The sequence below is a fragment of the Triticum urartu genome, chromosome 2A, assembly GCF_056163025.1.
Source record: "Triticum urartu cultivar PI428250 chromosome 2A, HENAU_Tu73, whole genome shotgun sequence".
NCBI classification, from domain to species: domain Eukaryota; kingdom Viridiplantae; phylum Streptophyta; class Magnoliopsida; order Poales; family Poaceae; genus Triticum; species Triticum urartu.
The window spans coordinates 22,811,490-22,830,248 of record NC_141874.1 but is presented as its reverse complement, the minus strand read 5'-3'; the positions used below and the strand labels follow the sequence as shown (position 1 = coordinate 22,830,248).

The 18,759-nt window shown below is 47.2% G+C and overlaps 5 protein-coding genes and 1 pseudogene across 5 annotated transcripts; 4 read left to right on the top strand and 2 right to left on the bottom strand.

Moving 5' to 3' along the window:
• The first annotated feature begins 750 nt into the window (after nucleotides 1-750).
• On the top strand, nucleotides 751-5,394 carry LOC147983045 (subtilisin-like protease SBT5.3). Its single transcript, XM_087542811.1, has 10 exons — nucleotides 751-955; nucleotides 1,045-1,112; nucleotides 1,336-1,415; nucleotides 1,542-1,703; nucleotides 2,342-2,441; nucleotides 2,704-3,229; nucleotides 3,567-3,655; nucleotides 3,820-4,065; nucleotides 4,164-4,492; nucleotides 4,566-5,394. The coding sequence occupies exons 1-10, from the start codon at nucleotides 863-865 to the stop codon at nucleotides 5,189-5,191; spliced, it is 2,319 nt and encodes a 772-aa protein (XP_087398937.1). The 5' UTR covers nucleotides 751-862; the 3' UTR covers nucleotides 5,192-5,394.
• A 353-nt stretch (nucleotides 5,395-5,747) lies between these two features.
• Nucleotides 5,748-7,484, top strand: LOC147983044 (uncharacterized). Its single transcript, XM_087542812.1, has 7 exons — nucleotides 5,748-5,961; nucleotides 6,037-6,183; nucleotides 6,295-6,465; nucleotides 6,590-6,650; nucleotides 6,753-6,838; nucleotides 6,940-7,029; nucleotides 7,148-7,484. The coding sequence occupies exons 1-7, from the start codon at nucleotides 5,833-5,835 to the stop codon at nucleotides 7,208-7,210; spliced, it is 747 nt and encodes a 248-aa protein (XP_087398938.1). The 5' UTR covers nucleotides 5,748-5,832; the 3' UTR covers nucleotides 7,211-7,484.
• A 210-nt stretch (nucleotides 7,485-7,694) lies between these two features.
• LOC147983043 (stress-response A/B barrel domain-containing protein HS1-like) lies at nucleotides 7,695-9,135 on the bottom strand. Its single transcript, XM_087542813.1, has 2 exons — nucleotides 8,751-9,135; nucleotides 7,695-8,115 (listed from the first exon to the last, which is right to left on the bottom strand). The coding sequence occupies exons 1-2, from the start codon at nucleotides 8,909-8,911 to the stop codon at nucleotides 7,929-7,931; spliced, it is 348 nt and encodes a 115-aa protein (XP_087398939.1). The 5' UTR covers nucleotides 8,912-9,135; the 3' UTR covers nucleotides 7,695-7,928.
• Nucleotides 9,136-10,401: 1,266 nt separating this feature from the next.
• LOC125531229 (uncharacterized) lies at nucleotides 10,402-12,911 on the top strand (annotated as a pseudogene).
• Nucleotides 12,912-14,365: 1,454 nt separating this feature from the next.
• LOC125531230 (stress-response A/B barrel domain-containing protein HS1) lies at nucleotides 14,366-15,210 on the bottom strand. The gene is made up of 2 exons (XM_048695636.2): nucleotides 14,954-15,210; nucleotides 14,366-14,691 (listed from the first exon to the last, which is right to left on the bottom strand). Exons 1-2 carry the CDS (start codon nucleotides 15,100-15,102, stop codon nucleotides 14,505-14,507), a joined length of 336 nt encoding a protein of 111 aa, XP_048551593.1. The 5' UTR covers nucleotides 15,103-15,210; the 3' UTR covers nucleotides 14,366-14,504.
• Nucleotides 15,211-16,150: 940 nt separating this feature from the next.
• LOC147983042 (protein FAR1-RELATED SEQUENCE 5-like) lies at nucleotides 16,151-18,392 on the top strand. Its single transcript, XM_087540627.1, has 5 exons — nucleotides 16,151-16,393; nucleotides 16,468-16,533; nucleotides 16,627-16,752; nucleotides 16,837-17,814; nucleotides 18,321-18,392. The coding sequence occupies exons 1-5, from the start codon at nucleotides 16,250-16,252 to the stop codon at nucleotides 18,390-18,392; spliced, it is 1,386 nt and encodes a 461-aa protein (XP_087396753.1). The 5' UTR covers nucleotides 16,151-16,249.
• The last annotated feature ends 367 nt before the right edge of the window (nucleotides 18,393-18,759 follow it).

The following is an 18,759-nucleotide window of genomic DNA, read 5'->3' as shown; positions in this document are numbered from 1 at the left end:
ACCCACCGTATGTCTAGCCCAACCGCCAAGGAATTTACGTAATGCACACATTTTGTTATTTCATTTGTGAATTGGGGAATGCTCGGCCACCGGTTTCGCCCACACCTCCTTGGCCATGTCATGGAAGCGACCCCTATGCAACCAACCAAGTTCGAATTGAAACTTGCGTCGATGTTGTGGTCGTGACGAACCAGTAGTTAGGAGAATGGGTATGTGGTCTGATAAAGCCAGAGGACGAACAAACGCCATAGGAAATTTTGATTTCTAATTGGTATATCCATTAAAACGCGATCTATTTTCTCATATGTCGGTTCTGGAAGGCTGTCCCCTGGTGATTGAGACTCTTCTTCTTTCCTTGTATAAGGCCTAAATACATAGGATTTTGACCATTTCTAGGCATCATTTGATATACCTACAATTCAAATTTTAATTATATCCATTAAATGCCTAAAAAATGCACTTTACATCGTAAGCATGGTAAACAAAAGATCAAAAAATGTTAAATTTTGACATGTCACATGTAATAATGGCGTATATGTTGAGTGCAGAAGCGGCGCTTTCACGTTGCCGCGCGCGCATGTGGTGCACAGGTGCAACTTCATGCATGCTAGCTGCATGCGTGGTACTGCTATCCCACCACGTGGGCTGGTGCCCCTCGCGCTCGCGGCCGGAGAGGATAAGCAAATGATCCCGCCACATGCACCACCGATCGCCTCCGGTTGACTTCTTGAGGCGCGCGCACGTCGTCGACCTCTCTACCCATCTACATATATAGATTCCATGGCGGGCGACGACCGGCCGGAGATAGCAGCACCAGAAACCCCAGCTAGCTAGCAGCTGAGACCATCGGCGGGCGAGGCGAATGAAGATGGGGAGAGGCGCCGGCCGCGCTCTGCTGCTCGCCCTGGCGGTTGTCCTCGCGGCGCACGCCACGCCGGCGTCGGCTGCCCCCAAGGCATGCGTGCAACCCTCCCGCGCTCTCTCCATTCTCATCTTACTGTACATTGGAAACTAACGAATTAGTAATTTCTTGCACGTATGCAGTCTTACTTGGTGATGGCGTGCCAACGGCCGGCCTCTTGGTCCGATCTGCTCACCCCAATCACCAGCCAGTAAGCTTGCTAGCCATACAACCCAACACACTCCACTACATACCTACTATATACTCCCTCCGTCTCAAAATAAATGTCTGCTTGACACACTTATTTTGGGACGAAGGGAGTAATATATATAACTCCGTGTATGTTCCTCTAAAAGTACTAGTACGATGAGTGAATGAAGAATCAAGCCAGATGCCTAACTACTTGCCTAAAAGCTGAGAACAACTGGATGCAGGTTCCGGATATTCTACATCTTCGACGCCATCAAGGGGATCGCATTGCAGATCGACAGCGTTTTCGTGCCAGCCCTCAAACGTAAGCACACTACTACTAGTAGTACTACATATGATTCCTGTATATGGTGCCATACATGCATCCCCTATATATACTCGTGCCAGTTATTATTCACCGTCGATTAATTTTTTTGGGGGCTACGCGCAGTGCTCCCAGGGATGGCCGTGATCGAGGACAAGCTTTACCAGGTTAAAACGACGCACTCGTGGGGTTTCCTCGGGCTCGAGGGGTCATACGGCGAGCCGGTCGACGTCTGGAAGAACGTTGCCAACTTCGGCGAGGGAGTCATCATCGCCAACGTCGACACAGGTACGTCTTCTGGTTTCGCTCGCTATTTGGAAAGAACAACTATTTCTAAGTCGACGATGACCATTAGCACTGCTCACTAGTGTTCGTGCAACCATAAGAAGATGAGAAATGGGTCGTCAATGCCCATGCATATAGATCAAGAAATAAACTTTTTTTTGCTTCCGAATCAAGTAAAAGATAGTCGTCGATCGCTTCCTTAGTTTTCACATATATCATGTGAGTACATGTGGATTCGCTTTGACCTGCAGGGATTCGATAATGAGCACCCACGCAACTGTTAATTATCCCTGGGGGAGCATAAAAAAAGCTACATACTCCACGATAATATATTTCAACGGTAACATGCGGAATCATATCTGCTGGCACCACGATATGCTCCAAAATAGAATCAAACCACAACATGCACTAACATGCATAACCTTACGTCGAGTCAACTCAAATCTTACAAAGAGAAAACTGCAATGTTACTTACCAATAGGGATACAAATTGATGTATGTTAAAGTATCCACTGGCCCTAGCTGTCTTTGGGGATTTTAGTTCGGAGGATACACCAGTTAGGTTACCTATTTTGCATGCCTACTTTCCAACACCACTTCTGACCTGATGCTGATATTTCTTTTTCCACGCATGTACGAAGGTGTATCGCCAATATCTGCAAGCTTCAGGGACGACGGCAGCTTGCCCAAACCGGCGAACTGGACCGGCGGATGCCAACAGGGCTACTCCGGCTGCAGCAAGTAACTACCAATATCATCGGACGCAGCTCACTCTGTCCATATTTATATTTCACGATTGAACTTTGACCAACAATATCGTCACATGTCATGAAAATTATACTGTCGGAAACTATGTTTCCAATCCATTGTACAAACTTTTGTAAATAGATAATCCACATTTGGTCGCTAGCGTCATACAAATACGGATAGAGGGAGTAGCTAGCTTTAATTGCTGAAAAAAGGAAAACCTAGCATTCCACTGACACGGTGCGCACACATGCAGCAAGCTGATCGGCGCGAGGGTTTTCAATGAGGGCATCAAGTTGCTGAGCGACACTGGGCTAAACGACACCGAGGTGAACTCGCCATGGGACTACGAGGGGCACGGCTCACACACGCTGTCTACGGCTGGCGGAGGCTTTGTGCCCAATGTCGGCGCCTTGGGTCATGGGATGGGCACGGCAAAGGGTGGCTCGCCGCGGGCGCATGTGGCGTCATACAAGGCGTGCTTCAAGGAAGGGTGCTCCGGCCTGGACATCCTTAGGGCCATACTCACAGCGGTGGAGGACGGAGTGCATGTGCTCTCGCTCTCCGTCGGCTCCCCCGCCTCCGACTATGCCACCGACACCATTGCGATAGGAACGGCCTATGCTGTCACCCAGTTGGTCGTCGTTGTTGCGGCAGGTGGCAATGATGGCCCCACGGCAGGCTCGATCAGCAATGTGGCTCCGTGGATGCTCACCGTGGGCGCGAGCACCATGGACAGAATCTTCCCCGCCGATGTCGTCATCGGTGCCAAGACTATCACGGTAATTAATTTGCTTTTCCTTGATGTGATAACAAAAACCTATATGTATCTGGTATGTACTACCTCCAATCCTCCATTGTGGGTTGAAAGGCCCAAGCGTATCCCTAGCTAGGTCGACAATTTAGTGAATGTAACATGAGTTTATATCACAAAAGTTGTACCACACTAAAAACTTCAAATGTTATATTTTTCTAGTGATGTAAACTTTCGTGATATACAATTTGCATTACATTGATTGAATTTGGCTATCTAAGGATACACGTAGACGTGGGCCTTTTAAACTGAAAAAAAAGGGAGTATGAATTGAAAGTTGATGCCTGAAATTGATTAATTTGCAGGGACAAAGTCTATCAAGCAGCACCGACCAGCCATGTGCGATGATCAGCGGGGAGAAGGCCAATGCTGCAGGCCAATCTGCCGCCAACTCGTAAGATCATTTATCTAGAAAGTCAACTTCTAAGATCTTGTTGGGATATTATCTTTACAAAAATCAACTATCTAGGCATTTCTAGTATCACCAATTGTTGGTAAGATGTTTTTATATTTTTGCGGGTAAACTGTTGGTAAGATGTGGACCATTGTTGCTTGCAGGTCGCTGTGCGTGCCTGGCTCCTTGGACCCTGCCAAGGTGAGGGGGAAGATAGTGGTGTGCACCAGAGGATCCAACGGCCGAGTGGCCAAGGGGGAGGTGGTGAAGGACGCCGGCGGCGTCGGCATGGTCCTCTGCAACGCCGCCGCCAGCGGGGACGACGTCAGCGCCGACCCGCACATAATCCCGGCGGCTCATTGCTCCTACTCCCAGTGCATAGACATCTTCAAGTACCTCCAGTCTGATGCGTAAGCTGATCAATGTCATCCTTAATTGGTTTCATATATAGTAGAGTGTTGCATCTTGTTTATTTCATTAATCCGTCACCGATCAATCCTTTGAGCAGATCACCGGTGGGTGAGATCAAGACGAGGGACGCAGAGGTGGGTGTGAAGCCATCGCCGGTGATGGCAGCCTTCTCATCCCGTGGGCCCAACACCATCACCCCTCAGATCCTCAAGCCCGACATCATCGCGCCAGGCGTGAACGTGATCGCCGCGTACAGCCAGGAGGTCTCGCCGACGGGCCTGGCTTCCGACAGCCGCCGTGTCGCCTACATGGTAGAGTCCGGCACCTCCATGTCGTGTCCGCACGTGGCCGGCATCGCCGGCCTGCTCAGGGCGAAGTACCCGAAATGGAACCCAAACATGGTCTATTCCGCCATCATGACCACCGGTACGCAATTCCGCCAACATTTCACACCACACAAAATCCCATGTGCTTAAGTAATAACTGTTTCTTTGTACAGCCAACAGGGGAGGCAACGACGGTGTCAGGATCCGGGATGAGACGGGCAGGGCCGCCACGCCGTTCAGCTACGGCTCGGGCCACGTGAACCCGGCCAGGGCCCTGGACCCGGGCCTGGTGTACGACACCACGACGCACGACTACCTCAACTTCATCTGCTCCATGAGGCCCACCAACACCCAGGGCCTCCTCCCGGTCTCCCTCCCGCTCCCGTTGGAGGAACTTTGGATCGTGCTCAACTGTGTGTTCCACGGCACCGACTCCAACCCGTTCAAGTGCAGCAAGGACGACAACCACCCCGAGGACCTCAACTATCCGTCCATCTCCGCGCCCTGCCTGCCCTCCTCTGGCAGCTTCACCGTGAAGCGTAGGGTGAGGAATGTGGGCGGCGGGGCGGTGTCGTACACCGTCAGCATCACGCAGCCACCCGGGGTGACAGTCACTGTGAACCCCAGCACGCTGAGCTTTGACGGTGAGAATCCAGATGTGGAGAAACATTTCAAGGTGACGTTTCAAGTCCACGACCCCGTAGAGGCTGCCAACTACGTGTTCGGCGGCATCGAGTGGTCGGACGGGAAGAATCATCACGTTTGGAGCCCCATCGTGGCCACCACCAAATGCGGCTAGAGTTTGGAGTCGATCGGTACCAGCAATAAATCGAGGGATCACCTATTTAACACATGCACATGTTTGTATCATTGTATGCTACTCAGGTTATGTGATTGACAAAATAGAGTGCCCTAGGAATATTTCACGAGCAACCATGTTTCGCTAATACAAAGATATATAAATGCTTGTGAGAGTTCTAGCTCTCATTTATTTTGGGAGAAGTTAACGCGCTATCCTAAGTTTTGTGTTTTGCGGTGGTGGGGTGGGGTGTGCGTCGTGTTCAAAAGAGCAAAAGAAAAAAAAACTGAAAGTTCTAAATTTTGTGTAGGTTTAGAATCAAAGTTCAAATGTTGGAAAGTTGAAAAATCTTGGAAGTTCAAACTTGGAACTTTGAAAGCTCGGAATTTTTCAAAAATTTGTAATTGTGTAAATTTCGTTCTGAAATTTGTCGAAAGTTTGAAAACTTAAAATTTTCAATGCAGAATGAACGAACGATGGAACTTGACAGTAGGTGGGCCGGCCCAATGGGCCAAATAGAGATTGAATGGTGTGCTCTCCAGTGGTGCTATTCCCTTATCATCAGCATCCCACACTCGCTCCATCGTCGAAGGGATAACGTCCATTCCATCCTCGCGCGCGCGGCTGCTCCGGGTCCGGCCATGGCGTCCACCTCCTCCTCCCTCGGCGCCATCCTCCAGCGCTTCCCGCTCCTCGCGCCCCGCCCCACCTCCCGCCGCGCGCCCACCGCCCGCCGCGCCGTCGCCAACAAGATCTCCTGCATCGGATGGGTACGTACAAATACCAATACCAGCTCCGCTCAACTGCCGGTGTTGACTGACTGACGCGCTCGGTTTGGGACGCAGGACCCGGAGGGCATCCTGGCGCCGCCGCAGCCGGGCCACATCTCGCGCCTCGAGTTCCGGCGCCGCCTCGACAGCGACGCCGACGCGCGCGCCGCCTTCGACCTCCAGGTCAAGGAGGAGCAGGAGCGCCGCCGCAAGGAGCGCGAGGTACGGTAATTCATTCATCAATTGCCATTCCGTCGAGCACGCCCCATGTGTACGTGGCCGGCCTGAGCTGAAAGCTGACGAGATGACACTGGCATGGCCGCGTGAGTGCAGGCGCGGGTGATACCTGAGACGGACGCCGGGCTGGTGGAGTTCTTCCTGGACACGGACGCGCGGGAGATCGAGATCGAGATCGGCAGGCTCCGCCCCAGGCTCAACAAGGGCTTCTTCGACCACATCCAGCGGGAGATCGCGCAGATCAAGTTCGCGGTCACCAGGACAGCGGTCTGTACTGCCAACTATCTTCAGCTCCCTGCTTCCTCTGCTCTTGCCTCTTGAGTGTGTGGTAAAATTTGTTCCAATTGATTAATTCCAGCCTGATTTTGATTTCTTCCGTGTGCGCGCGCAGGCAAACGAAGACAGGCTGATCGAGCTGGAAGCGATGCAGAAGGTCATCGGGGAGGGAGTCGGTCGGTGAACAAAATCTTACCTCCATGAAACTTCCTGCATAGTCCAAGCTTAGGTAGATCACTTCTGTGTATCTGTAACTGTTGTCCTTGCTGATGATGCAGAGGCCTACGACAAGCTGCAAAACGACCTCGTGACGGCAAAGGAGCGGCTCACAAACATCTTGCAGTCCAAAGATAGGAAGAAAACTGTAAGAACTGAAACAACAAGAGCTCAAAATGCTGTCACTTAACTGGCATATGTATGTATGAACCTGCTGGGTTTTTGTAATTGTGAATTGTTGTTGCGCAGCTGCTCGACATGGTCGAACGGAACGAGCTCAACATGTCCATATTGACGCTTCTTGACGAGAACATAGCGAGCGCCAAGACGAGTAACCAGGTGATGTGCTGCCCCTGGCCTTTATAATAAGGAGAACCTAATAAATTAGCAATGCTTTGGATCTCTGATCCTGTACTTACTATTATTCTAAACTTGTGTGTTTGTATTTACTTTTCAGGAGGAGGCTGTGGCTTTCATGGAGGATGTGCGCTCATCTATGCTGAAATACATAACAGTATAAATTTTGCCTACATATGGCGGTCACCAGTTATCTCTGCTCTGGTACTGGAGTCGTCTTCGCCACATAATTGTTCGAATTAATTCGATGGAGCTGTAACTCACAAGGCCATCATGTGTGTTGTAATTTTGTTTCGGTTGTATTTAGTTGTTGTGTTTCATATATGTTGCAATTGTCAGTAGCTTTATTGGCAAAGAGGAATTGTAAAGATCATATATATACCTTTACGGCTGTACAACAGATAAATACAACAAGACTGATCCGCTTTCCCGGTTTATCTCTCGTACATTGACATGGTTTGCTGAATCTGCTGGCGTTTTATATATTACAGTGAACATGTAAATAGGTACCACCTCTGGAACTAAATATAAGACGTTTTTGCATGCAGTTCAAAGTATATAATATTGTGGCACATAACAACTTAATGATTTGTACGGCCAACCAGTATACATCTGGATAATATGGAATTAAAAAGGATGGCAGTAACTAAGAGAACCTTTCACACATAATACTGATTATTAAGTGCTACAAAAGGTCAGAACACAGTTACACCAAATTCAGCCACTATTCTCAACAGACACAACCGGTCGAACGGATTTATTTAGCACAAGGTACATAACTTGTGAATACCAGATGAAATGCGAACACAAACACAAAAACAAGCAACACCGGTAAGGCAGGCGGCAACAGAAGCTCAGAGTGTCTCACTTGGCCGAAACCATTAGTTGCCTGCTGCCGGCTTGAAGTCGATTATGAGGACTTTCTCCGTTGAACCCAAGAAATCAGTTGCAAACTCGACGTGTGCTGGGTGGTAAACGTACTCCCTGACTCCCTCTGTGCTTTCGAAGGTGGACTCGAAGACGTGCGTGAACCCGTCATGCAAGTTCTCTATGCTCACATCGGTTCCCCTGCATGCCAAAGAAAGAACACAAAATTGATGTTTCAGCTTTGCAAAAATGAGAACAAGCTGAAAACTCGTGATTTTCCGACAGGTGATGATAGCTTTGTTTCAAGGTTGGTATGATTTTCTTCGACAAATGGGCGCATTTGAGGGCATAATGTAAACTGGCAGACACGAGTTGTTGTGCCATTGTGAGGGGGAAGCTTCGATTCGTTCTTTGTTGCGAATGAATAAGTCATTGCCATGCCAACTCAATATCACCAACAAAAACATCATAAATCAAACCACATGAAGCTAAATGTTGAAGATGTTCTGTCAGGACATTTGTAACATGCGAGATGCTTCAGTAGTTTGCATTGGCTGGATCAGCTTTACTTGTTCGTTTTACTACTGCTTGTTCCCCTGTTGGATCGAAGAAAAATACTAGCTGGTTTACTACTTGAATCCGTCATTTTAAAGCAATCAAATGGCTTCCAAGCCAGCGGCCGCACAGGGAAGAATCACAGCCCGGGCAGGCAATTCGTCGAGCACCTGCCGGGCGCGGTCCGAGCAGCTACCGCAATAGCTCAGCAGGGAACGGCAGGGGCAGGAAGGTGCGAGAATCGACAGGGGGGTTGGTGGCAGTGAGATCAGCTGCCGTACCAGTGGAAGGCCTTCATGGAGGGGACCTTGTCGACGAGGCCGGCGTAGCCGCGGATGAGGCCGGCCAGCCGCTCCGGCGTCACGTCCTCCTTGAACTTCACGATGACGAGGTGCTTCACCACGCCGCCACCGCCGCTCCCCGCACCGGCCGCCGCAGCCATCGTCAGTCCCGGCTTGTTTGTGCTGCTGGCCGCCTCTGTGCAGTGCACCGCCGTCTCCTCTCCTCCCCGCTTGTTTGCTCGGCGGTGGTGTGGTTTCTTGGTGTTGGTGAGCTTCTTGTCCGGCCACCGCTTTATACAGGCAGTTTGCCCTGGAGCGGATGGTTTGAGTTGACTAGCGTGTAGTGTTATTTCACCCAAGTGGTGAGCGGATCTGGGATTCGTTCTGGGGTTGGTGGCGACGGAGAAGAAAGAAACAAGATGAGTGGCGGATCATCGATCGTGGCATCATGGCATGGGCACCACTCGCGGCCCACGAGTGAGTGTGAACAACAATTCTTTTTCCGGGATAAGGACTGTGAGGGGATCCGATACAGTTCGCTGACATTTTTGTATTTTTCTTTAATTAATAATAATGTAACTAGCGAATGCGCACGTGCAACGCACGTTGATATTTAGGCAATATATTAATTACACGTAGATATTAGATATGCTATTGTTTGTGTGTTAATCCTGTGATTAGTGCAATATTCGGTATGATATTCGTTGCACCGTTAAACACGTTTAACGCTTGCCATTGAAGCAGTCTAAGTCGCTGGATTGACTTAGTTCGATGGACGAGATTAGTTGAATATGCCCCTTTGTTTTTTTATAGTGGTATACAGTGGCGGAGCGAGCGCCCAACGACCCTGGGCAGTTGCCCAGGCTCGCTGTTACTTCGACGGCAACAGTGGTCGTACCACAATACGTGAACGGAGTGTATTTACCCGAGCAAAACTGGATTAGGCCTCCTTCATAGCCCAGTCCAGTTATTTACTAGAACGTCCCGATCACTCCAGCCCACTAGAAAAAAAAAAGACCATCGATCGCTTCGCTCCAGCCCACGAGGCAACAGGGAATACCATCGATCGCTCCAGAGTCCAGACAGTTCTCGGCTTCTCGCGTACTCGCGTCTCTTCGGTTTCTCCCAGGTGCGGCAGGGGCTTGAAGGCGAGGCGGCGAGGCGGCGATCTGGGGCTGGGCGAGCGGCAGGCCGACGGCGAGCCGACAGTGGCCACACCCCTTCCTTTGTCCCTTCCTCTCCTGAAGGCTAGGTCAGTTCCTTTCCTTCGACTTCCGGTAAGATCGCGTACTTAATAACTGATTCGGGTTGAGATATTGATGTACTTAGGGCTTATTTAGGAACTTTTGATTGGGGACGATTATGACCAAAGTCCAAAGAGAAAATCTATTTGTTAGCTGTTGGAAACTATAGAAACTGCAAGTTCATTAGACTGACAAACTAGTATGCAGGTTGCAGACTCTTTCCTCTAGTAATTTTAAGAAATATTTCACCGATTTCACTTTGGCAACATCAAGAAATACTTGATAATCTGATACATGTAGTTGATGCAAGTAGCTTTGTTATTGTACTGTACTATGAACTTGTGATTAACCCATATTCTTATTTGTGTAAAAACTAACTTCAGATTTTTTACTCACTAAATTTCAGAGATGAGGAGGTTTTTGGTTAAGAGAGCAAGGACTGAAAATATGAATGATGTGCAACCTGAAGTAGAAGTAGAGCAAAGGACTGAAAATGTGAATGATGCGCAGCCTGAAATAGAAGTAGAGCCACCAGCGCCTAACGTTGCCAATGAATTTAATCCAAATGCGATTGAGCGCGATCCGGGAAAGAGGAAACAAATTTGTGAGTATCCTCCTGATATTCAAGACCAAGTGAGGAGAGCATATATATTGAAGGGTCCAATGCAACCAGATTTGAATAAATACCATCGTACTGAATTTGGAAGTTCGCGTTCCTCAAGAGCATTTTCCAAATCTTGGTATAAAATGTACGACTGGATAGAATACAGTGAGTGGAAGAATGCAGCTTATTGTTTTTATTGTTTTCTCTTTAAGCAACCCGGAAGGGCTGAGCACTTTGGTTATGAAGTCTTCACCAAAGAAGGATTTACAGATTGGAAGCATGCATCTAAAGGCTTCAAAGATCATATTGGTGGTCATGGTAGTAGGCACAACTCTTGCGTCAAGCATTATGATGATTATAATAATCAAAGACAAAGTGTGGCAAGTAACTTTGCTAGATCAAGCAAGGAATCAGAAGAAATGTATAAGATTCGTTTAACTTGTTCTGTAAGTTGTTCAATATATCTCATTGCACAAGGCTTGGCATTCCGTGGACATGATGAATCAGCTACTTCTCTAAACAAGGGAAACTTTAGAGAGATGATAGATTTGGAAAAAACTAAGAATGAACAAGTCAGAGATGCTTTTAACCGTGGTGGCAGAAATTGCACAATGACATCCGGTGACATTCAAAAGGAGCTTGCAATGTGTTGTGCACATGAAGTTAGAAAGAAGATCATGGCAGAGCTTGGTGACAAACAATTCTCGGTGCTTATTGATGAATCACGTGATATATCTGTGAAAGAGCAAATGGCTGTGATGTTGAGGTTAGTAGTTTCACTTTTATTTTGTTGTTTGTTTGTCATTTATTCTCTATGCAACCAACTGACATTATTGTGTTTTCCTATAGGTTTTTGAATGACAAAGGGAGGGTTGTGGAAAGATTCCTTGCTTTGCATCATGTCAAAGATACGACGTCCGAGTCACTAAAGGATGCTCTTTATGGCATTCTTGATCATTATAAGTTATCAATTTCAAGGATACGGGGTCAAGGATATGATGGGGCTTCAAATATGAGAGGTGAATTTAATGGTTTGCAGAAAAAGATCATAGATGAAAACCCCTATGCTTTCTATGTTCATTGCTATGCTCACCGTCTGCAATTGGTGGTCGTGTATGTTGCTAGTAGTTGCTCATCTATTCATGATTTCTTTGAGTACATCTCCTTGATTGTGACTACAACAACAACATCTTGCAAGAGAAGGGATGCATTGACCGAGGCACAACACCAAGATATTCTGGATAGACTTGAGAGTGGTGAGATATCTACTGGAAGGGGCTTGCACCAATCATCTACTCTTTCTAGACCGGGGGATACTAGATGGGGTTCACATCATACTACCTTACTGCGTTCGGATCAAATGTGGTCCTCCGTGTTAAAGGTGCTTAGTACAGTTGATGAATATGGACGTGGACCATCTCAAGCAGCAGGTTTGATAGAAAAAATGGAGAGCTTTAAATTTGTTTTCATTCTGAAGCTTATGTTGAAGTTATTTGGCATCACAAATGAGCTTTCAAAAGTTTTGCAAAGAAAAGATCTCAATATTGTTCTTGCCATGGAATTAGTTAATGATGTCAAGGCTCGGTTGGCAACGTTCAGAGAGAGTGGTTGGGATAATTTATTTGGTGATGTCCAAGAATTTTGTGGTGCTAATAGTATTCTAGTACCAAATATGGACGAAGTAATACCAGTTCGTGGTCGTTCAAGGAGAGAAGGGAGAACTGTTACTAATCTTCACCATTACTGTGCAGAGATTTTTTATGTTGCTATTGACAAAATTTGTGTGGAGATGGATCACCGCTTTAGTGAAGAAGCAAATTGTGTGCTTGATTGCTTCTCATGTCTTGACCCCAAGGACTCTTTCTCCAAGTTCAATGTTGATAAACTTGCTCGTCTTGCTGAAATTTATCATGAAGACTTCTCTAATGATGATCGTGGAACAATAAGAGAGTAGCTCCTCACTTATATAAGTCAAGTGAAAAGGCATGCTTCTTTTTCTACTTGTGATGATGTTCAAAGTTTGGCCGTGAAGATCGTTGAAACTAAGAAAAATCTGGTATTTCCATTGGTATACAAACTTATTGAGTTGGCTTTGATATTGCCGGTGTCAACTGCATCTGTTGAGAGAGCATTTTCAGCAATGAAGATTATCAAGAATAAATTGCGTAGCAAGATCAACAACGAATGGTTCAACGACTTGATGATATGTTACACCGAGCGGGAGTTATTCAAGTCAGTTGATGATAAAGATATCATTCGAACATTTACAGCAATGAAGTCTCGGAAGGACATTTGCCTCGTGATTTTCTTTAGCACACTATTGGTACGTTCCATCTAACCTTTTCTATTGTTACAAGCTCTCTGTTTTGAATAAATAAACAAATCACAACACTGAATTTTTGTGAAAAACAAATCCATTTTCTTATCCTGTAGTGTCTTCTAGGATATATTGATGGTGTCATGGTGAGGATATATTGATGGTGTCATGGTGATTTAGACGGCTACACTTTTGTTGGCAAGATGGCTAGTTTGGCTGATTGGCTCTATGCCATTTGCTATCTGAAATGGAATATTGATATATTAGTTCGCTTAAATATTACATTTGTCTGACTGTTATGTTCGTATTTTCACTTCAATATTAATGTGGATTTGTGCTTTGCAAGTTTGATGCATAGTATATATTATCTACCAGGTACGAAATTTTTTATTTGCATGTTAGACATTCAGGCTTAAGTTTGCCCGGGCTTCACAAAAGTTCTGGCTCCGCCCCTGGTGGTATAGATAAATCAGTTTGCTGAATTTTGTTTGTAGCTTCCTGCCGTAAACATGTAAATGGGCAAAAAAAATTACTTGTGGAACGGCGTGCTCGCATCCACTCTCTGACTCTCCTCGTCGACGCCAAGGAAGCCGTGAGGACGCCTTCTTCTCTATGCTATGTCGGGGTCCTCGATCGATCCTGTTTGGCGTCTTGACCTCATCTGCTTCTATGATGGGCTCCCCCCTTCTAACGAGGAACTCTGTGATTCTTTCATTGTCTTGTGGATTGGGAGCTCCCCCGGGATTTGACGTCTTCGTTCAAGCTGCGTGTTCAAAAGGACATTCCTTCCGAGATGGGGTCGAAGATATTGAGCAGATCAAACAGGGGCATACAACGTGATGTTTTCGAAGAAGTTTGGAGTGCTTGCTCCTAGCTCCTTCCGCTCTATCTCACTCCAAAATGCTAGTGTCAAGGGTTTCAGAAAAAGGGTTGATGAACAGGTTGTAGCCGGAAAGTCATGACTCTCATTGACCTAGACTAGACAGGCTTCATCAGATGGAGGAACATGTGGCAAAATTTCTTCTACGCCCCGGAGGTCTTCTAACCCTATGATATATGCAACGCTCCCACGCTTGTCATCAAGCTTGACTTCGCCAAAGCATTCAACTCGATGATATGGGAGAGCTTCTTCAACATCCTCAATGTTTGAGGTTTCTTCTCCAAGTTGATATGTTGGGTTGCCAAACCATAACCTCCGCTAAGAGACTTTGGTCCTAACTCCTATCTCTAATGGTCGAAGTTAAAACACACGTCTGATGCTTGAACGAAATGGAAATGCAGATTCTGTTGTTTGATGAAAAAAAAAGCCCATACATGATTTTGGTTATAAGTCCTACGGAAAATTGAAATACCTGAACTATTTCAAACATTTAGGAGTATAGTAGCACCAAATTGTATTCTGAAAAAGAAAAATAGTTCCACCAAATTCAACCATCATTGTCAACACAAATAGAAGGCTGGACAGATTTATTTAGCAGAACGTACATGTCCCTGTGAATACCAAATGAAATTCAAATACAAATACAAAAAAAAATATCACCGAGGGCGAGAGCAGAAGCTCGCAGAGCCTCACTTTGCCGAAATCACTACTAATTGGTAGCTGCCTGCTTGTAATCCATTATTAGCATCTTCTCCGCCAAAGCCAAGAATTCATCTACAAACTCTACATGCGATGGGTGTGCAATGTACTCCTTGACTCCCTCTGCGCTTTCAAAAGTGGACTCGAAGACGTGCGTGAATCCTTCGTGCGTGTCCAGTACGGTCACATCAGTTCCCCTGGATACCAAGCAGAGAGATAGAACATTGACATAGTATGAACTTTGCACAAGAAAAAAAAAAGGGGAAATCGAGAAGAAACTTGTGGATGTTGCACGCGTGGTAATGGGATCCGCTGGATCCGCCCGTTGAATCCAAGAAAAACAGCTCGTTTGCTACTTGAATCCGTTCTTTATAAAACTATAATCAACAGCTCACCATGGGGGCCGAGGCAGAGAGGTGTACGACAGTATGCAAGAATTGAGTGGGAGGATATATTCACCAGTGAAACGTCTTCATGGAGGGGACGGCGTCGACGAGGCCGGCGTAGCGGCGGATGAGCTGGTCCAGCGCCTCGGGCGTCGCCTCCTCCTTGAACCGCGCGAGCACGAGGTGCTTCACCACGCCGCCGCTCCCCGCAGCCTCGGCCATCGATCTCTGCTCTGCTTCTTGCCGCTGCTGCCTCTGTAACCTCTGCTTTCTTCCCCGCTGGTTCGTCGGTGGTGCAGATCTTGTTATCCAACCACGCTTGACGCTTGTATATAGTTGGTGGAGTAGTTGACGGTTGGCACTTCTTAAACAGACACTAATGATCACCTAACTTGCGGTCTACGCGGCCAGCCGTAGGGCCATACGCAACAAGTTCAGCAAGCTCGTGCTTGCACGAGTCCAGCTTCTTGTTCAGCTGCCCATGCTCGACGTGTTAACTCTTGTGAATCCTTTCAAGTTTGTTAGGGCATGTACAACGCGGGCGCTTAGGTCAAACCCTCACAATTAGGAGCCCTGCTCCGGTGCTCCCTCCTAACCTAATTTCGGAGGGGTATTTTTGTCCCCGCGAATTTGTTTTTTTCCTGACCCGCCGCAGCCCAGATTCAAGCCCTGTCTAGCCCTGTATAACCCAGACCGTATATGTACAGTACCCTGGTCTGAAAAAAACATAGATACGACCCCACGTCCACATAAGACCTGCCGATTCCAATCATTCACGCGAGCAGCTCCATTAATCTCGCGAGCATTGACGCAGCTCCATAAGTAGTAGATCTCCACCGGCGGCTATCTCGTCGCCGGCGATCTCGTCAGACAGCGGGCGCGACAACGTCGTGAATCTCCAACGATCGCGCACAGGTACCGCATCCCACGTCCCCCCTCTAGTCTCGCTTGCGGCAACATCGAACGAACTGCCGCCGCGCCAGTGGCAGTGGTTAACCTAGCTACCCGGCGGCGCATGCGATCGTGGATCTTGTTCCGGTAGTGCTGCTCCTCGTGATCTGGGTTCACGTAGCGTCGGTTGCCGTCGGCTGTGCGCACCACCAGTATCGTTATTTGATGTGGCGGCTAACCTAGGTATCTGGCGGCAGAGGTAATCACAGATCTAGCTAGGTTTTGAGATCGTGCAGTTCCTCGCGATTAAAAGTGATCAGGACGGGTGCCGTGGCCATCTTCCTTACTAAGTTTGGCAGATCTGAATGGCCTCGGTTGCGGTTGTTTATATAACATCTGTGATCGTGTGCTATGTGTTTTATATTTCATCATTGATAATGTTTGCACATGTGATGATACATATTATTGGTTGTAGGAAATGGCGGAAGAGGAGTTAACTGATATCATGGTAGACATGGAGTTTGGAGAACTGATAAAAGACTGGATAGAAGATTGGTCAGATGATGAAAATTCAGATCGTGAAGATCGGTCAGAGAATGGGAACGAATGGGACGATCTTAATGTGAGTGGCATTGTCATGTTGTAATTTTTTGGTGGCATCTGACAATACTAAATATTTGTGTTGAAAATTTATAGATCCATGAGCTTGATGATGATCAGGAAAATAACTCGGAGCTCTCGAATGAAGATTACATTAGTCAGGTACGTAAGTGAAAAATTTTGTTGGCATGCAAATCGAATTTCTTCTGGAATATTATATGATAAGTAATTATGTATTTGTGTTGTATTTTTCAGTTCATTTCCGAATGTCATAATGCGTACGACTATTACGGTGAATCCGACGCGGAGACATGCCTTAACGACGAATCATTAGATGCACCTGGTTCTGGGGAGTCCGAGTCGTCGGTCATCATGAGTGAGGTATGTTTGTAATCAATGTTCTATGGAAGTAAGTAATGTTAAACCATAGAAATCTGTTTTCATGGCTGTGGTTTGATTGTGTAGGTGACACAAGATGATGGTGCAAAGAATGTCCAAGATACTGCCAGTGCAGATGATAAGAGGGATATGTTCATGCATATAATGGAAATGACCTTTACATCTCACGATGCTGTGTATGATTTCTACAACAGCTATGCTAGAGATAATGGTTTCAGCATTAGAAAGAATAAGGTCAAGTATAACAAAACAGAGTCACGTCATATGCGTTATAGGCAGTTTGTTTGTTCAAGACAAGGGAAACGTGACAGCAAGTTGCTAACCGAGGAAGGACACAGCCGTAGGCTCAGAGCCGAGACACGCTGCTTTTGCGAAGCGCACCTGACCGTCAAGCTTGACCAAAAGCGTGGGGTTTGGTATGTTGAAAGTTTTGAGGACAAGCATAGCCATATGTTGGTAGGACCGGACGAGGTACCTTTTCTTTGGTCCCACAGAAAAATCAAAGAGTACCAGAAGCATGACATAATGTCCATGGGAGCTGCATGGATTAGAATTCATGACATGATGGATTGCTTCATCAGCAAGCATGTATGGTACGGCGGTGTTGGTTTTACCAGGCGTGAAATATACAACCTTTGCGCCAAGGAGAAGAGGAAGCTGCTTTCAAAAGGTGATGCTGCCACAGCCATAGGCATCATGGCCAGTAGGAAACAGAGGGATCCTAACTTCTTTTTTGAGTACAGGCTAGATAAGGAAGGACATTTGAATAGGATGTTCTGGTGCGACTCCCAGTCTCGTCATGACTATGAGGACTTCGGCGACGTGCTTGTATTTGACAGCACGTACAAGATGAACCGCTATGGTATGCCATTCATACCTTTTGTTGGTCTTAACAATCACCGGAAGACCACTGTTTTTGGTTGTGCCATAGTTTCGGACGAGATCGAGGAGACATACGTGTGGCTTTTGCAGACGTTTTTGAGGTCCATGTGTCAAAAGATGCCTAAGAGTGTAATCACAGGCGCCGACGCTGCGATGATCAAGGCAATTCGCAAAGTCTTGCCAGACGTGTGGCACCGTATATGTACGTGGCACATAGAGAAAAATATGAAGATTCACCTCAGTCACAAGTCCTTGAAGGAGTTTCGAACTCTTCTATACTACAGCATGTCCACGGCAACGTTTGAGGAGAGATGGCACGCATTTTCCAAAAAATGGCAGTCAGAAAAAACTGTAACATGGTTGAGGCGGATGTATAAGAAGAGAAGACTGTGGGCCGTGGCATATCTAACAGAGGGGTTTTGGCTTGGCATGAAAAGCAACCAGCGGAGTGAAAGCCTGAACTCATGCCTTCACCTCCACCTAGACGGTGAAATGACCCTGGTGGATATGATTTTGCACTATGAGAACGCCGTTGTGCGTATCCATGAAAACGAGGCGCGAGATGACTGCAGGCCTCACAGAGTTTACCGGTGCCAGTTACTAGCTCGAGGGAACTTGAGATAGCTGCTTCTCATGTCTTCACTCCAGCAAACTTCTATATGTTGCAGGATGATCTTAGAAAAATTGACGGCATGGAGATTGTAGAAATTAAGCTGGGAGAAGGATTGTCGGTGTACTAGAGTAGGGGTACCCTAGTATCCCGAACTTGTGTACGGGCAGTCGCAGCATCCCGCGGCAAGGCTTGCCGGGTGACCGCCAAGGTCCTCCGTGGTTCCTTTGGAGCCATTCAAGAACAAAATGTCCAAGCCAAGAAGACAAGACCCCGGCAAGAGGAGCTTGCCGGGAAGGCTAACAAAAGCATCCCAAGACCCCGGCAAGAGGAGCTTGCCGGGAAGGCCACCCAAGGCATTGCAAGGAACTTGCCGCGGCGCACCACGCGCCCCGGCAAGGCCCGGTGAGCGACAAGCTCCCGGACGCGACAAGACAACGACAGCGGCAAGGTGCTTGCCGCGGTGAGCCACCTCCCTGGGCCCGCGCTCCAGCGCA

Excerpts from the sequence above, each read along its gene's own strand:
- LOC147983045 (XM_087542811.1), top strand. The coding sequence starts at position 863 with ATGAAGATGGGGAGAGGCGCCGGCCGCGCTCTGCTGCTCGCCCTGGCG. Across the intron at positions 1,113-1,335 it reads CTCACCCCAATCACCAGCCA|GTTCCGGATATTCTACATCT; the intron begins GTAAGCTTGCTA and ends AACTGGATGCAG. Across the intron at positions 1,416-1,541 it reads TTTCGTGCCAGCCCTCAAAC|TGCTCCCAGGGATGGCCGTG; the intron begins GTAAGCACACTA and ends GGCTACGCGCAG.
- LOC147983044 (XM_087542812.1), top strand. The coding sequence starts at position 5,833 with ATGGCGTCCACCTCCTCCTCCCTCGGCGCCATCCTCCAGCGCTTCCCG. Across the intron at positions 6,651-6,752 it reads GGTCATCGGGGAGGGAGTCG|AGGCCTACGACAAGCTGCAA; the intron begins GTCGGTGAACAA and ends CTGATGATGCAG. Across the intron at positions 7,030-7,147 it reads GCGCCAAGACGAGTAACCAG|GAGGAGGCTGTGGCTTTCAT; the intron begins GTGATGTGCTGC and ends TTTACTTTTCAG.
- LOC147983043 (XM_087542813.1), bottom strand. The coding sequence starts at position 8,911 with ATGGCTGCGGCGGCCGGTGCGGGGAGCGGCGGTGGCGGCGTGGTGAAG. Across the intron at positions 8,116-8,750 it reads TCCATGAAGGCCTTCCACTG|GGGAACCGATGTGAGCATAG; the intron begins GTACGGCAGCTG and ends TTTGGCATGCAG.
- LOC125531230 (XM_048695636.2), bottom strand. The coding sequence starts at position 15,102 with ATGGCCGAGGCTGCGGGGAGCGGCGGCGTGGTGAAGCACCTCGTGCTC. Across the intron at positions 14,692-14,953 it reads TCCATGAAGACGTTTCACTG|GGGAACTGATGTGACCGTAC; the intron begins GTGAATATATCC and ends CTTGGTATCCAG.
- LOC147983042 (XM_087540627.1), top strand. The coding sequence starts at position 16,250 with ATGGCGGAAGAGGAGTTAACTGATATCATGGTAGACATGGAGTTTGGA. Across the intron at positions 16,394-16,467 it reads ACGAATGGGACGATCTTAAT|ATCCATGAGCTTGATGATGA; the intron begins GTGAGTGGCATT and ends GAAAATTTATAG. Across the intron at positions 16,753-16,836 it reads CGTCGGTCATCATGAGTGAG|GTGACACAAGATGATGGTGC; the intron begins GTATGTTTGTAA and ends TTGATTGTGTAG.